Genomic DNA, 17,570 nt, shown 5'->3' on the forward strand with positions numbered 1-17,570 from the left:
TTCTCAATGGAAGAGGCTCTCATTAGCATAACAATTGTGGGAACTGCATGGCTCTACTTTTTCATAAAGAGGACTGTACAAAAAACCCTATTATGCATCATGCATAAGGGAAAGGGCATGTTAGGATCACCCACATGGGTTAAAAAAAATATGTCAGAGGTGAAATTGTATTGTACACGCAGCAATTCAAACATAATAATTAGTTATTTATTGAACAATACAGTGTTTTTGTTGTTAAAGTGAGTTTCTAATATTTGGTTGGGCCACCCAAAGGTGGGTGTACAAAGCTATCACCAAATGGCGGACCGCGGTCCGGATACGGACCTTGTGATGGCCCTTTAGGGACTGTGACCAATTGAACTGACTGGTAAATATAATCAGTGTTGTGCGAGCTATTAATTCTCATGAACTATACTTCAAAGCTCACTTCACAGAGTATAAATATGAATACCTTGCCTTCATAGATCATGAAATTGTTCAGTTCATTTCATTTTTTGAAGTGAAACATGGGAATGAAAAACTGACCACCTACAATTGTTTCCAATGATGTATTGTCCTTGTGGATTGGAGGACAATATTGAATATAAAGTGTTTTTTCTTTATTGATGCTTTTTAGCATAACTGATCATGTGCAATTAACACAATTGCAGCAGCACTTCGGTTACATGACAGCAAATGATGACGGTGAAGTCATTAAAAATACTGTAGTTTGTTTACTTGCTGAAAGGTTGAAAAAAGTAAATAGACGTACCAATATATGTTCATTCTTCCAGAATCAAGCTTCCAGAATCAACCTTCTGTGTCTACTCTGCTCTGAAACTGTATATATGTATATATGTATATATATATATATACCAAATATGTGATGAAAAACAAGCTAAAGTTGCTTTTATTGAGTATCTAAAGGAGGCGTTTTCCCTTGTCTCGTCCCTGAGCACATTCCAACAGTACTCAGCAAGGTTAGATGGATTCCACTTTCCCTGATATCTTCTCTCCATGACTGCCATGTCCTGGTGGAATCCTTTCCTTGTGCTCATCACTTACTTCCCACACTTCAATGGGAAAAAATCGAGATGGGAATGCAAATTGTATTTCTTCAGCAACACATTGCAGCCAAGGTCTTTGTCGGACTTGAGGTTTGCCACCAGCTGCTTATAATGATCTGCCTAGTTGTTTCAAATACATTTTTATGCATAAGTAGTTTTTTGCTACCGTTGATGAAATGTCTCTCTATGCATCTGATAAACTACCCCTTTTGCTTTATTTTGCATACATTTTCCCATTATTACTACTATAATTTCCTATAGCCAATCACATTGCAGCCAAGGGATTTGTAGGACTTGAGGAGATTTGCCACCAGCTGCTTATTAGATTAGATTAGATTAGATTCAACTTTATTGTTATTGCTCATGTCACTTGTACAGGGCAACAAAATGCAGTTAGCATCCAACCAGAAGTGCAATTTTTTTATAAGTACATTAGTATGGACTTTCCTTTCCTTGTGCTCATCACTTACTTCCCACACTTCAATGGGAAAAAATCGAGATGGGAATGCAAATTGTATTTCTTCAGCAACACATTGCAGCCAAGGTCTTTGTCGGACTTGAGGTTTGCCACCAGCTGCTTATAATGATCTGCCTAGTCGTTTCAAATAAATTTTTTATGCAAAAGTAATTTTTTGCTACCGTTGATGAAATGTCTGTGCATCTGATAAACTACCCTTTTTGCCTTATTTTGCATACATTTTCCTATGATTACTACTATAATTTCCTATAGCCAATCTGCACGTTTAAGTTACTTTTTCTTTATTAGTGACCTGAACCAAGAAAAATATCACTACAATACTTTTGTTCCCGAAGCATTTGGCTTGTAGACCAGTGTAGTGCCCAGTATGAGAGTCATAACGTGAATTTATAGGACAGCAGCGTGCAAATGAGTGTTCACTAAGGACTCTATGGATATTGGTCTTTCACTTTCAGGAGATTTGTGAGTTCTTACTCAAATCGAAACAAAAAGAGGACAAATACAGGCAAATTCCACTGGCAGCTACAACAATAACAAAAACTTCTGAAACTTTAAGAGGGTGTACTGCTGCAGTTTTTTTAATCAAAATGTTATTATTTCATATTATTTTGTATGTTTGATGCAATTTAAGGCAAATGATTGGTTCCAAGGTTCTGACCTTCACTGTGAAAACAATGGCATAAAAAGCCCCGGGTGTATAGTACTGTATTTCTCAGTGTACTATGGTTTACTATGTTACTTTGTGATGAGTATTTATTAGGCATTGTTGACACAACACATGTGGCATATTTGTGGCTCACTTGTAGACAAACATTGACTCCCCCAGGAAGACCTTTTGCATACTAGTTACACCAAATGCTCCACGATGAGGTGAAAAAAAAAAAAAAAAAAAACGACCTCGGCGCATGTGCCCGAATACAGTGCACCTCATCAGGTGGCTCCTCCCCCTGTATACTTCATGATCCTTCATTAGGACAAATTAACAGGTACACTTGGTCAAATCCTCACTTGTTCCAGTGTGCACAAACTAAAATATAATATTTTTTAGGACCGTTGTTTGATTGCTGGGTGGGGCGGGGCCGTGCTAACCACTCGTCCACCGTGCGTTGTGTGCTCCAATTAACAACAATATGTTAACAATATGCTAACATTATTATATGTATTATATATGTGTACATTTAAATACAAATAAATATAATATGTATAGTAATAATAATTCATAAAAATATTTCTACTAATTAAATTGACTGTTGACAGTGTAAGAACTCGTGACCAAAATGTTGCTCAGTGTTGAACTACTAAAATAACGAAGTGAAGTCCGAGCCACCCCCACGAACCCCCCCTCGCTCGCGCTGTGCCTTTAAAAGCCCCTGTCCCGGTTGGAGGCGAGCTCCGCCCCTGGAGACATCAACTTTTTCATGTCCTAAACTTGAATAAAGTCCACAAAGTGAGCAGCAGAGATTTATCCTGCCAGCGATGATCCGCTAACAAGATTCCCTACACTGAAAAAAAACATCTTTTTTGGAGTTTTTTCTGATTATCGTTGGACGTTTACGGTGTTTTTTCTTGTTTTTGTGTGAAGTTTGCAGATTGGTTCCAGTTGTGGAATGATTTGCTTTGTTGCTTTGTCAAGAATGCCAGAAAGAAACAACTTTGACCAAACGTCGATTTAGACTGCAAACTTGCTAGGAAAGTTTTAGTGCGAGTTTAGGATGAGTCCGGACTTTTACTGACTGGCTTAGATTTTCGCATTTCCTGCTGCGCCAAAAAGTAAGGAAAAACAAGTTCGGGATCGGAGAAACTTTTTTTTGTGTTTTTTTTTTCTGACTCGCAAAGTTGGAGACACACTTTTCTCGGGACAATGGATCCGAGCCAGCACAACCCTCCAGCCGGACACCAGATCGTCCACGTCCGGGGCGACTCGGAGACCGACCTGGAGGCTCTGTTCAACGCCGTCATGAACCCCAAGAACACCATCGTGCCCCCCTCCGTGCCCATGAGGATGAGGAAGCTCCCGGACTCCTTCTTCAAGCCGCCAGAACCCAAGTCCCACTCCAGACAAGTAAGTCCGGCCTCGGCCGCCTGGTTCCGACCCAGACAGCAGGCCCCGTCCTGTGGGGGTGAAAAAGGGAGGGAGGGAGGGAGGGGGCGTCCCATTTCTCTTGACTTTACAACTTCACTTCTTCAAAGTGACGATGGCACCTGTACGCCACCTAAACTTGTTATTTCAAGACGAGGAAATGACGTCATCAAGAGCCAGTCATTAATTAAAGAGGATGAGTCAATCTGCACAAAATGTTTCTTCCAAACAGCAAAACATCATAAAAGTCCCATTTGCAGCACACTTCCTAATGTTTTGTCCTATTTTTCTTTCTTTTCCTCCCCCACCCTCCTACTGGCTTTAGTCGCAAGTGCGCATGCTCTGACAGCCCCAACCCCCCAACATCCCTCCCCCCCGTTCCTTCCAGAGGCCTGCGAGCTTGCCTCCACACGCACAGCCTCCTAACTCCTAAGAACTTGTAATTACAACGTAAAGAATGTCTCTTTTTTCCACCACATTCTCCAAAAACAAATACAAGCAAGCTCTCGCTTGGCTTTTTGTCTCCGTCAAGCAACATTTTTGGTGCTTGGGATGCAAATGGGCAATGTGTTTCCTCCCCAGGACAGAAAAAAGTGGAAAACTATGATGTCACGTATCAAATTGTGTCCCTGCTAAATAATGTCTAGCATTTTACTCTGACACTTGAGCACCCACAGTCACCCAGGACCCTTGTGGACCCCCAAACTTCCACAGGCATCTCTTTCAAAGTACCAAAAAGTAGGGGTGTAAGCGTCTAATATTAATATTAATTATATTAATGAATGAAGATGAAGTGGCTAATCAATATATTACCATGTGCATGTGTGTCCATATTCCTCGTCTCTTGCTTCCACACAGGCAGGAAGAGGGTTCACTCTGTGCATTTCTTCCAGCACCTTGACACAGAGTGCAGAAGAGTGTAACATAGTAGACATTCAATTAGTACATGGCGAGATATTCTCTTATCTTTGTCATTGTACTTGTACTCTTTAAAGTAATGTAAGTCTTGCTCCTCTAGACTCCATCTTGTATCATTCCGTCTCTGAGTGTCTAAACGGTAATAAAGGTTTTTGAGGTTTGGTGGTGCACCTCAGTACGCTTATACGGGGTGGGGGTAAACAGTCCCCGTCAACTGGGTGGTAGAGAACCCTGAGAGCCAATGGAGACGCACCCCAAACTAGCGATGTTCTTGGGCTGTTTTTGAGGAAACCTTATGGTGCATCTCGTTTTTTGTCCACCCATCCAAGGCGAGCACGGACGCAGGGACTGGCAGCACGCTAACTCCCCACCACGTCCGTGCGCACTCGTCTCCAGCCTCCCTGCAGATGGGTGCCCTCTCCGGGGGCTCCCTGCCCGGCATGGCGCCGTCGGGCACCTCCCCGCAGCACCTGCGGCAGTCCTCGTATGAGATTCCGGACGACGTGCCCCTGCCCCCGGGCTGGGAGATGGCCAAGACCACCTCGGGCCAGAGATACTTCCTCAAGTAAGAGCATCACTCTCATCACTGGCTTTGGATAGACCTGATGACAATTTACAGCTTTGGCACTTGTCACTAGAAGGATGTTGTAGCGCCCCCTGTGGCTTGTGTTGAAAATACTTTGTAAGACATGCTAGCTTATATATAATGCACATAAAGTTTTATCATCATTCGATAAATTATTCGTGACTTATGGACAATTAGTCGCTAAGTCCCGCCCATTTGATGTGCTTGTCAGGGGTGTGTATCAAATGTCGCAGTGATTGGGCTAAACGATAAAGTTACATTGGATGTTTTGTATAGCTGTGTGAGAAATTTCAAGTCAATTGAAGTTATTATGTGGTCAAACATAATAACAGCACCACTATGTGGTGTATTTGTACTAAAAAGAATAGCAGGGTGCATGTTTTCATACGTGTTCACTCTTGTGTGTGCAATGCTTCCGGAGTAGAAGACTAGACTTTCATGAGTGTTTGATGAGGTCTTTCTAGCTAATGCTAAGGCTATTGTTTCTGTGCTACCCTGCTCTGTGGTAATCTTGTATTGACCCAACAAAACCAAGTAAGGCGAGTTTTGGATTTGCAGTCCTGCTGCACAATGTGCACAATGACCTCAATTGCAGCTTATTACATTTGCTAGCGAACAAGACCGGGCTTCAGTGGGCTGCATGTAGCGTTCCTCAGGTTTCAATGGGAAACAAAAGGTCCACTGTGGCCTCAGCAGACATCTCTGCAAACTTCATCTGCAAAGTTGATCTCCGAGCACCACAGAGTGAAGCCAGGTAGCTTCAAGCCTTTCGTTTGGCATCTAGATCAGGGGTGTCCGGAGCTTTTCCCAGTGGGGGGGCACTTGTTTTGTAAAGGTATGGTAAGAAGTTATATATATTTCAGGAAAAAAGGGCCTCTCAGCTTTGTTATATAGGTGAAAAAGTGAAAAGCCTATTATTAATATCAGCTTCACTTTTTGCTCCTTTTGCCCATTGTTTTTATAGCTTCTAAATATTTCAACTTTTCTCCTAAATCATCTTCAGAAATGTCCTTCTTAAAATATTTTGACATCATTCCCACAATAAAGCCACAGCCTCATAACGTTCCCACTATCTAACTATTCTAACACTGTTCTTGTAAATCTTCCTCTCATAATTCTGACTTTATGAGCATAATATTTTCACTCCAGTCTCATCACATTATAACTTTTACCAAACCAAATTTTTCCAAAACATTATTGCGTTATTTTGCCATGATATTATGACTTAAAAATTCTGATGCTAAAATATCACCAGCTTATTCTCATAAAATTGCAACTTTTTTTCTCTTAATATTTAGACTTTATCCTAAAATTACAGCACTTTTTTTATTTTTAAAAATGTTCCAAATATTTCAACCTTTTTTTTGTACATTTTCTACCTGTAGTGATGAAGATATTGCCATAATATTTCAAATCTATTCCCGTAACACAAACTAACTTTATTTGTTGTTTTGTTTGCTTTTCGTTATGTTTATTTTTTCATATTTCAACTTGATTGGTTATTTTTTGTCATAATATTACAACTTTATTCTTGTAAAATTATGACTTTTAAAATACAACTTTTTTCTCCTAATATTTTGACTTAATTTTTGTGAAATTACTGCTGATTTTTAAATTTTTGCTGTTTTCTTGTTAAATTTAATTTTTGGAATCATCCACATGCTAATAAAAAAACCTGGCTGCAGTCCCAGGCTGCACTTTGAACACCCCTGGTTTAGATTGGTTTAGGTTTTTGTTATGAATGTGTTCCAAAAGTTCAGACAAAAGCATAAAGTCTGTCATCTTCCACTTGGCCATCTTGTCTAGACTTTGGATAAAGTGGAATTACTTCTGCCAGTCATTTTGGAGTAAAAGATGAGCAAATATCAGGAGATTGACCACTGGGTTAGTCATGCTGGTCCAAATATTCCGATGTAATGTCGGCTTGTCCCCAAAGTTCACTTCTGGTCATGTGACGGTGACAGTGTGGGAAACGGGCAGTGATGTCATCCCTTACAAGACACCATATACCTGTTAGGTGTACATATACTGTACGTAGTATTGTATATTGGATATCGCCAAATGGGCTGTGTGATACAACATGGCTGAATAAACATGCAGTGATGGATCGTTCACTTCACATCTAACTTTTAAACTTAATTTTGAATCTGCGACAGGTCTTTCTGACGCTGGAGGTTCACTTTAACAAACACGATCAATTTAGTTGACATTAAAAAAAGAGATTTGAATGGCAGATGTTGGAAGGGTTCACATCTGGACAACATCTGTAGTGTTTCAAAGAAGCGTGCGTGTGCCTGTGTATAGCAGACTCTCCCAGGATCGTTGGCGTTGTTAGAAAAGGGACAATTATGCAATTTGGTGAGAAAAATGAAGGCTTTAGTGGAGTAAAAGCCAGTCTTGTTTTGAACGCGTTCTGCCCATGACAAAAATGCAACTCCCACGTGGAGCCAAATAAGGTTTTGCTGCAGTAAAGACAAAAAGAGGAATGTTCCTTTGGGTGCATGTCTGATGTGGCTTGTAGGAGGTTCTATCAGTCCAAAAATGTCACACAAGTGAAGGAAATGCGCCGACATTTGATCTGCAGCACAGACGGCCTTCGGCAGAGCTGCTGGAAAAGACACTCCCCTATTTATAAACACGCCGAGTCTGACACAGAAGTGTTGAGGAGAAGCCCGGTGAGGGAGTGTTTGGTGGACAGGCAGGCGGGGGTTGGGATGATCGGGGTGACAGGCGGTTGGGCGGCGGCTCGCATTTCATTCAGTTGTCCTGACGGCCATATCAATCCCCACTTGAATGCTGTAGTCAGGAATTTCCTCCTCAGTTGTAGCACACTTTGGGATGATGGCAAGAAGGTGGGGGTGACGGGTCTCTGAGTCATCACAAGCCCACAGATGCCGATGTCCCGCTCCCGTAAAGAACCAGATCGGGCTTTGGCATGAATGGAAACGTGGTAAAATGGCAACCATGTGGAGACCAGCAGAAGAGTGACTCGGGCCCTCCCTTTGTCCCAGCCTTGAAACGGTGATCTTTATTCAGACCGCAGGCTCATGTGAGCCTTCCTAAAATAGACAAATGGCTGACATGGAGTTTGAAGATGGCGCTGAGGAGCTCCGCTTGGAGGCACTGGTGTAAATCCAAGAGGTGTTGCTTCAGTTGTCTGTTACGTAGTGTACAAACTCCCAGTTGTGATTGCTTCTTTCAGAACCTCCCCTTCAGACCTGGTAGAGCAGTGTTTCCTTAACACTTCGCTTTTATAGATCTAATAATACTTGCTCGGCTGATGAAAAAGTACTGCGTGGAGTTTGGCCTCCAGAGTGAAAACAGTGCTTGATGAATCACGAGGAAGCTCATTCCAAAAGCAATTATGTTGCAGATAAAGTTGCACAACTGTCGCATGAGAAACACAATGTAAAGACAGCCCCAACGTAAACACGGTCTGTTGACCTTTCCTCCTCTTTCTCCCAGCACTTTGCTGTGGTCTTTGATTTACGACAGTGGGTCACCTTGCTTGGTGCTGGTTGGCTCGCTGGGTGGGGGGGGACTTGGGAGTCGGGGGTGTCGTGGCCGCGTCATAAACTAATGTAGGTTTCTAATGTAGGGGCTACTAGCCACGCTGGTAAAGTATTTTATGGTTTCAGGCTTTCATCCACACGGAAACAACGTCCTGGGTGACCTGAAACGCTATTTTTTGAAACCAGCTTTCAGAGCGGGAAAATGTGAAAGCGCCTGCTTGTCATTTCGAAAACAATGATGTCACTGTGATGTTTTATGCCCAAATGATTCACAGAAGTAATTCTACTGTGGACTTATCCATATGCGCTCTTTCTTCTATTAGTTTGGTGTGCCATGTGCTTCTGTATGCGTATGTGTTTACAGCGCCACATATTGGTGTGCCATGTGAATTGTAGCTTTTCTACTACTCCCACAGTGTGGACACAAATTTTAAAAATAAAAATCAACCCAAGTAAGTTTGTGTATGGACAGAGCCTCAACCCTCCAGTATTCTTCATTCTGATCCATCTCATCATTCATTTGCTAAGTGGTATCATCCTGTAGTACCTTGATGGAATGGAATGGAATGACCTTTATTGTCATTATACAAGATGTACAACAAAATTGGAGAGCTTCTCTTTTCAGTGCAGTAGACAAAAAAAGTATACAAAGTATACAAGATTTTTGCTACATTTTTTGAATGTTGCTTTTTCCGTTGCTTTTTCATGACATTCTTAAAGGTGCCATATAATAACATATGCCTTTAATGGTCCAACAAGGGGAAATGTGATAGTATCAAATTCTTGTCACTCAACAGCATATTTGTTCCTATTTCTGATTGTAGACCCAGAGGGCCAGTATCATTTAGTTTTTTGCATGGCATTGTTGCTAGGCAAAATGCAGCTTTCAATTAGAGAGTCAGCCTAAAGCTGGAGGGGGCTCTGGTGGGAGTAGTTCTGGTCTACCCTCAGGGGCAGGTAGCGCCATGTGTTAATGGCCACTTTTGTCTTTTACCAGTTGGATTTCAACCACACTGGAAGGGGCTACATTTTCCCACGCCCACAAAGTGTAGCTTGCTTTTCATTAGGCGTCACTAAACAATTAAACATTAGGTTGTGTTCTGCTTCGAGGCGATCGTTACTGACTTTTGTTTCAGGATGTTGATGAGTATCGTATTGGTGCACAGAAGAAGACAGACAGCTTGATGGTTGGGCTGCTTTGACCCCATGGCTTCTCGGGGCACAAATGGTGCTCGGGGAAGATGGCGTTGAGGTCCATGTGTGAAGAGCTCATTTGGGGCAACTTTGTGTTTGACAAACTTTTGCTTTATTGACCACACACAGACAAGCCCCTTCCTGTTCAACTGGAGGCCCGTCAGCTCAGTACACAAATGGGACTGTGAGAAAGTGGAGTGCTTGTGTTGACCCAAGTCTTGATGTAACACCTCCATCCCAGACATCAATGCCTCCACTGTCACTGCCACCATCTTTGCAGGGATGCACGGGATACACGCAGGTGGGATCAGGGGTTAAACTCACACCAAGAGCTTAACTTTTGTCAGTAGAACTGAAACCTTACAAGTCACCACAATTCCTGCCAGAAGTTGCTTAATGGAATTACAAGTTAAGTCATTTGAAACAATGGAATCTGTTAGAGTGGTCATAAAAGCATATTACTAATCTTTCAATTTACATATGAGTAAGTCAATACCTTCATGTAACTTTGTTGAATAATTTTTATTTGATTTATTCAGACCACAGTTTGAAAAAGTCACGTTTTCAAAACCACATACAGTTTAAGTGACGGTCCATAAATACTCGGTCCTGTCCCGTGTTATTCCTCGCTGTTAGAACTGGGCTTCCATGTGTTGCCAAAAGGTTTTAGCTTTCTTGCGAGCACTGTTGTGGGTGGCCACGTAGAGTGGCACCAAATGTGGAGATGTGATTGAGAAGGAAACAGGAGTGCAGGATAAGTGGCATAAAGCAACAAGCAACCACCAATGAACAACATCTCAATTGTTAACAACAATCACGTAAATGGAATAATAACAGAACATTACAAGTTTTTTCATTGTTTATGTTGCCACTTGATTGCATCTATGAGCATGTTGCTTTGTTTTTACTAAGAGAATATTTATGGTGTTGTGACATTAGGTGCAGGATGAACAACATCATTGATGAGTACATTTGATTTCTAAATGATTCATCAAGAGTTTGGTCACTTGGTGTTATTTTCAATACATACGTTCCACTTTCATCGTTATATTATATGGTTTCAAAATTGCTGTTTTGACTTTTTTCTCTTTTCAATAAAGATATTTCAAACTAACGCACCACATTTTAGAGCTGTAATTCTATTAGCGGGAAACAGTGAAAACATGCTATTTTTATTCATTCATTCATTTTCTACTGCTTTTTCCTCACGAGGGTTGCGGGGGTGCTATCTCAGCTGTCTTCGGGCGAGAGGCGGGGTACACCCTGGACTGGTCGCCAGCCAATCACAGGGCACATATAGACAAACAACCATTCACACTCACATTCATACCTATGGACAATTTGGAGTGGCCAATTAACCTAGCATGTTTTTGGAATGTGGGAGGAAACCGGAGTACCCGGAGAAAACCCACGCATGCACGGGGAGAACATGCAAACTCCACACAGAGATGGCCGAGGGTGGAATTGAACCCTGGTCTCCTAGCTGTGAGGTCTGCGCGCTAACCACTCACCCGCCGTGCCGCCCCAGTATTTTTATTATGTTGTTTAATAAGCTTTATTGGAATAATACATTTCTCATGACGAGGGCTGTCACAACATCTGCCAAAGTTAAAAGACGATGATGTCACCGACCCACTGTCGTCATGTGACCAGAAGTGAGCATTCCCAAAAAGCCAACATAATATGGGAATATTTGGATGGCCATTCTCCTGATATCTCCATCCATCCATCCATCCATTTTTCTCCGCTTATCCGGGTCCGGGTCGCGGGGGCAGCAGTCTTAGAAGGGAAGCCCAGACTTCCCGGTCCCCGGCCACCTCCTCCAGCTCCACCGGGAGGACACCAAGGCGTTCCCAGGCCAGCTGTGAGACATAGTCCCTCCAGCGTGTCCTAGGTCTGCCCCGGGGCCTTTTCCCGGCTGGGCATGCCCGGAACACCTCCCCAGGGAGGCGTCCGGGAGGCATCCGGACTAGATGCCCGAGCCACCTCAACTGACTCCTCTCGATGTGATGACCCAAAGCTCATGACCATAGGTGAGGGTGGGAACATAGATCGACCGGAAAATTGAGAGCTTTGCCCTCCGGCTCAGCTCTCTTTTCACCACGACGGTCCGGTACAGCGACCGCATTACTGCCGAGGCTGCACCGATCCGTCCTCCTGATATCTTATACTCCATAAATACTTATTGTTTCTTTTTCTATGGCTGGAGTGCCACATGGTTCCATGAGAGTGTCTGTTCACAGTGCCACACATAGGTGTGACTTGTGTATTACATCGTTTTCACTCAGTGATGCGTCCCCGTTTGGAATCAACTGCAGTATTTACTAATGTGGCACAGTGACAAAAATTACATTCCCGTGTGGGCTGGGTCTTTAACTGCGTCTTGTCGCTACAGACGCCCCTTCAAAGGGAAGCTTCAAGCCACAATGGGGTCATGAAGGTTGCCCCAATAATCTCTCTTGATGATGTCCTGCTGATTGAGAGGCGACCAGGCATCCCCGCCCCACCACAGCCGAGGGGGTCATCCTCATCTCAGGGGCCTGATTACATCTGATTACATCTCTTTAGCCACTGGCTTCAAGCGCATACTGAGCATGTACACCCCCACAGGGGGAGCTCCTTAGGACACCTTAGGACCTGACAGGTCATCTATGGGGGTATCAATTGTCTGGCTGGTCTGATGTCTGTCATGTCATTCTCAGATGTTTCAGACTAGACACTCGCTTATTTTTAGCAGGATGAGCTGCGTGCTTATAACGGTGTTCCATTTAGATCCCAGACTTTTGTTTCCTGACCACCACTGAAGAGCAAATATCCGCCAGTACTTGATACGTCCTTAAACACACAGCTCACTCCTCCCCCTACAAACCCTCCCGCGAGCTTGGTGTTGACATTCTCCTTCAATTTCAGATCAACATTTACAATAAAGTGAGTGTTGCAATGATTAGATTAAATTCAAATCCAGAACCCTCCCCTTCTCTCTGCAATTTGTCATTGTTGATTTGTGACACAATCAATTTAATGGCTAAATATGCACAATATATAGTGTGTATGTATTTTTAATGTAAGGTGAATTATTACTGTGTGGGATAAATGAAGTTTTTATCCTAGCTATGTGAGAAGAGAAGATGAAATACATAGTTTTTGGTTTTATATTAGTATTAGTGTGTGTGTGATTGTAATGAAATGAAGTACATTTACTTGTATTCACTTACATGGCAGCGAGCGACGTTGACATACATACACTCAGTGCTACATATATACGGCGCTTCCTGTTTGCCAGCGTGCTTTGCTGTACAGTTGTTGTATATGTGGAGCTCACATAGGTGATGTTTATGAATTATTAGCTCGTGTCTGGTCTGTTCTTATCTACCTGTTTTGTTGCTGTGTGTTGTTTTCTTAAGCTCCTTCTTTAAAAACACTGTGAGTGATGGTTAACCACACCCGTAATTTCTATGCAGCTGGAAAATTCATTGAAAGCTCTGTTATTATGTCGCTGGCTAAATAATGTGTTACCTCTTCCACGCGTTCTTGTGTTAACTACAACATGCAGCAATTTAAACAATGTTCGCCACCGATTGCCATTGGCCGATATCGATATTGGCCCACATTTGCTTTAAAACGCTGATCAGCTCCGCCCCCTGCAGCATCCAGAACAAGCATGTCTGCTGTGGGTGTGATGTCCTGTCTTTGTGAGAGTGATAGAAGTTTTGCACCCTGCAAAACGTGCCTCAGAAAATTAAAATCTTGGTGAGTTTGAGGCTGGAGATGTGATAATCCGTCAGGTGGCAGCTGTGAAGCTCCGGTCCCATCACACTGTACTTGCGAGTGTGGGCAAAATTTGGGGATGAGTATGCATGCAGACATTATGTAGCACTTTTAGTGCAGGAGGAACTTTGGTTGTGTGCAGGGCTGTGTCAGACGTGTGAGGACATTTACATCTGACTCTGTGAGCATGTGCGTGGTGCGTGCACATCGGTCTCGGTACTTCCCCAGTTAGGGTTTGAAACACGCGTGATGCACACTGGTTTCAGCTGTGGTGCCAAGCTGACCAAAAACTGCCGTATATATTTAATATCATGTCATATAATAAGCCGGGGTGCAATATGTAACACTATATTATCTATAGCTACACACTTACGGTTGCCCCTTGGTGTCCCACCTCCTTAGCTGCAGCTAGCTGCTGCTCATTCTGTGGCTGGTGTGCTCAAACTGTTTGCGCTGCAGTGATTGAAATACTGAACTGATTCCATTGCTGTTTGCACTACTAACCATCCACTCAGTGGTGAGTAAACATTTCTTTTTACACAAATATATTGTTGATTGGCTGCACATTCGAAACCCTATCAAGCCAACTGAATTAGATGAACTACATGTACTACATGGGCATATTTTGAAAAAGGCCCCATCATTACAGTCCATCATATTGCTAAAAGACATAGAGTTAACATGAACATTTGTTTGGGAGTTTTTCCTATTTTATGGGGCTTTTATGGTACTTTATTGACACCTGCCCAAACTGAAATGTGAATTTGTGATCTTGGTCAAGTTATTCATATTGAGTACATTCATATCGATAATGCTGCACAAAACTGACTCATCAACTTATTTGATGTCACTAACTAAATGGATTTGTAATATTGATGGATTTATTTGGAGAACTATACTCTGCTGCCAAGAATGCACCACATAGATCTCCATTAGATACATTTATTTTCATATTCTTCTTACATGCCTTTTCATGTTCTATGTTTACTTTTGTCTTTTATTGTGTATTCTTTTGACATTGTTTATTGAGATCATTCCTCACATAAAAACACACACAGGACCGAACTGTGTGTACTACAAATTGGAGTGATCTGTTCCCTTTTTATTTATTCTTATTCTATTTTTCATCTTTCCTGTCCTGCCTTGGTTGTTTCATTTGGTGATGAAGTGATGAAGTTTATTATAACATACTTGCAGAGCTTCTGGGAATGTGAATTTCTCTTGGAGATGAATAAAATATCTATCTATTGTTATTTCTTTGTTACTTTGCTACTGAGGCTTTGTGGGGGAGTGTCTTGAGGGACGCATGGGTGACGGGGGGGAAGCTAAAGAAAGCAGTAAAAGAACTGTCAGAGAAGGCGGAAAAGGCCAGCTTTTGGCTCCGGTTGGAGGAGGGACAGGTGCTGGGGAAAGAACAACTAACCCCAACAACAGCACCTATTAGCTGCATGGAGGGACAGAGAGACGTCCCCGTCACTGCTCGCCACCAGGAGAAGTTCCAGGATTAGAGGGGCAAAATGTTGAGGATTGGTGGTTCCTGGCTGATGACCCACGGGCACCGGAGGAGTTGTGATAGGCAGAAATGCTCAGGAGGAAGTTCCACCCACCTGTAGGTTTATTATCTGTTGTTAACTGCCAGGGGACTTCAGATGGAAACTAGTAGTTGTGCTATAATCTGGCTTATTGTTTTGCTTAATACAAATAATTTGGTTTTGTAGCTGGGATAGGCTCTGGTGTTTCATTTCCGAGCATTGATTCAATCCATTGATTACATTTGAAACCATGTTAGATGGATATATGTCGTCTGAAATGGCGACTTGCTGAACAAAGATGGATGTAGTTGGATCATCGGAATAGAAATGGATATACAGAATGGACCATTGCATTTCTAGTAGCCACTATTCTGACTTACTGTGTTACTTTAGGAAAGCAAAACCAATAAAAACTCATGTCATCTTGTTTTGTCAGCTCTATAATTTCCGCAAAGTCAAGCTCGGATGAAAACAGTCCCCAGCCCTCCTCCTCCTGCTCAACAAGACATTATAAATAACACACGCACAATAAACGCCACCTTGATAAGTGGGCCATCCGTCAAGGACATGTCAGGACTTTGGGTGGATCAAGACTTGTTGCTCAGCAGTGGATGATGGCTTAACGTGCACACATGTTGGACCCGTGCCCGAGACGATATTCCATAAAATGAATAACACGGGGGGTCCATGTGTTAACAATCATGACTTGCTTGGTCCACAACAAACAGTCCTTTGGGTGTCCAGAAATAGCACAAGGCCATCTCATCTGCCGGCTTACATATGATTACCGTTGTATGTGTAACATTTCCACTGGAAAAAAAAACACAAATAGACGGGAGTAAGTTTCCATCGATGCTCAGCTTCTCGCTGACTTTTCTCATACTTGTTATTAGTTACCAAGCTAACCTGCAAAGATGTCTTAGAAAGTTATGCCGTCTTGGCATGGTGTTCAGACGCAGGACCCAATAGCATAATAATGAATCATTAACAATGAATAACAGCTGCTGTGCAGCGGCAGGGATCCAGCAAGAGCGCTACAAAGCACAATGCAGCAATACACTAAGATGCTCCCAGCCGAACTAAGTAGAACTCATCAGCACCAGTGGTGCTTCAAAAAGAAAATGTGATGACAAAAAGATGTTCAGCAGGAAACTGCTATACCAAAATAAGAGTAACAGTGACAGGAACTAAAATGATAGAAACCCAGGAAAATATCAATATATTGTATATTGCATCAGTTGATGCTAAGAGTAGATAGGAGAGTAGAGCCGGGTTATTCAACATTAGATTGAATCTTGACTGTTCAAGCTAAAGTAAGCTTAACTAACTTACACTTGAATTTCCTCTTTTATGGCTGTATTTTTGTAGATCAGGTGTGCTGACTACGCCGCACCAACGTGGTGTGAGGGGACGCGCACCCACGCCTCCATCCCTCCCATCGGCACAAGTTGCAAAGAGGGAAGAGAGAATGCGTGAGAGGGTTTAACACAGCCGAGTGTAATCTTAACCAATCAAATGAACTCTCATTGCCTTTAAATGTGCAGGGCCCACTGGACTGCATATCAGAGGCCACCATGCGTGTCGCCATGTAGACCAACTCTGTTGCAGGCTAATCCAGGCATCGTGCTTGGGATCCGCCAGCATTCTGTCACCAAATAGGAGAACCTTTGATGGTATACCCTTGGGATCTCCTCCTCATCACCCTTGAGAAAATGAACATTAAAAAATATCCAGAAGATCCAGATTATGAAAAAAATTGGAGACCTTTGCAATTTTCATGACAGGAAGTCAACAAATGAGGCTATAAACATGCCACAAACAACATTATATAAAGCCAAGACATGGTGGAATCTGGAGTGTGCTCGCGGATTTGTTGTATCTTCAAAAGCTATGGAACTAGATCCAGAAGAAAATGGAAAATAACAGTTTTATGAATAACTACTAAACTAATATTCATATCATATTGGGGGGGGGAACTATGGCGCTAAGCCTGTGCTCGCTGAGTGCTTTTCTAGTTCAAGCGAATAACAACTTCAGTCATCATTTCAACTGTTAAGTCATTACCCTAGCAGAGCTCGGCGGTTTGTCAACCAACAGCTGCTTGAGGTCTCCCGGTTCGATTACAAACAATGGCGTGATTTTTCTGTAGCTAGTCTCAGGCTGTGGAAGGTTTTACCTGTTGAACTGCGGACCATCAAAGACTTTTTTGTCTAAGGCAAAACTTAAGACTCATTTGTCATTATGACAATTTTATTTATTTTTGATTCTTCGATTCTTGTATTATTTTCCTATTTCTTTCAGCACTTTGGTTGAACTACAGCTGATGTAAAGGGCTATATAAATAAAGTTTGACTCATTGATTGTCAATTGAAATTTGGAAATCAGAACTGTTATCAGGGCAACTCTCGCCAGCATATTAGCTGTTAGTTTTGTTCAAGCTAAGAAACCTGGGAATG

At 42.4% G+C, this 17,570-nt stretch overlaps 1 protein-coding gene across 1 annotated transcript in view; it reads left to right on the plus strand.

The window, feature by feature from the left end:
• Positions 1-2,928: 2,928 nt before the first annotated feature.
• The window catches only part of yap1 (Yes1 associated transcriptional regulator), a 37,274-nt gene continuing 22,632 nt past the window's right edge, over positions 2,929-17,570 (plus strand). The window contains exons 1-2 of the mRNA XM_058079135.1: positions 2,929-3,586; positions 4,852-5,087. Of these exons, the coding sequence (XP_057935118.1) occupies positions 3,386-3,586; positions 4,852-5,087 (437 nt within the window). The 5' untranslated portion in view covers positions 2,929-3,385. The remainder of the gene's footprint in view (positions 3,587-4,851; positions 5,088-17,570) is intronic.

This window comes from Doryrhamphus excisus, chromosome 8, assembly GCF_030265055.1.
Source record: "Doryrhamphus excisus isolate RoL2022-K1 chromosome 8, RoL_Dexc_1.0, whole genome shotgun sequence".
In the NCBI taxonomy this organism is placed as follows: domain Eukaryota; kingdom Metazoa; phylum Chordata; class Actinopteri; order Syngnathiformes; family Syngnathidae; genus Doryrhamphus; species Doryrhamphus excisus.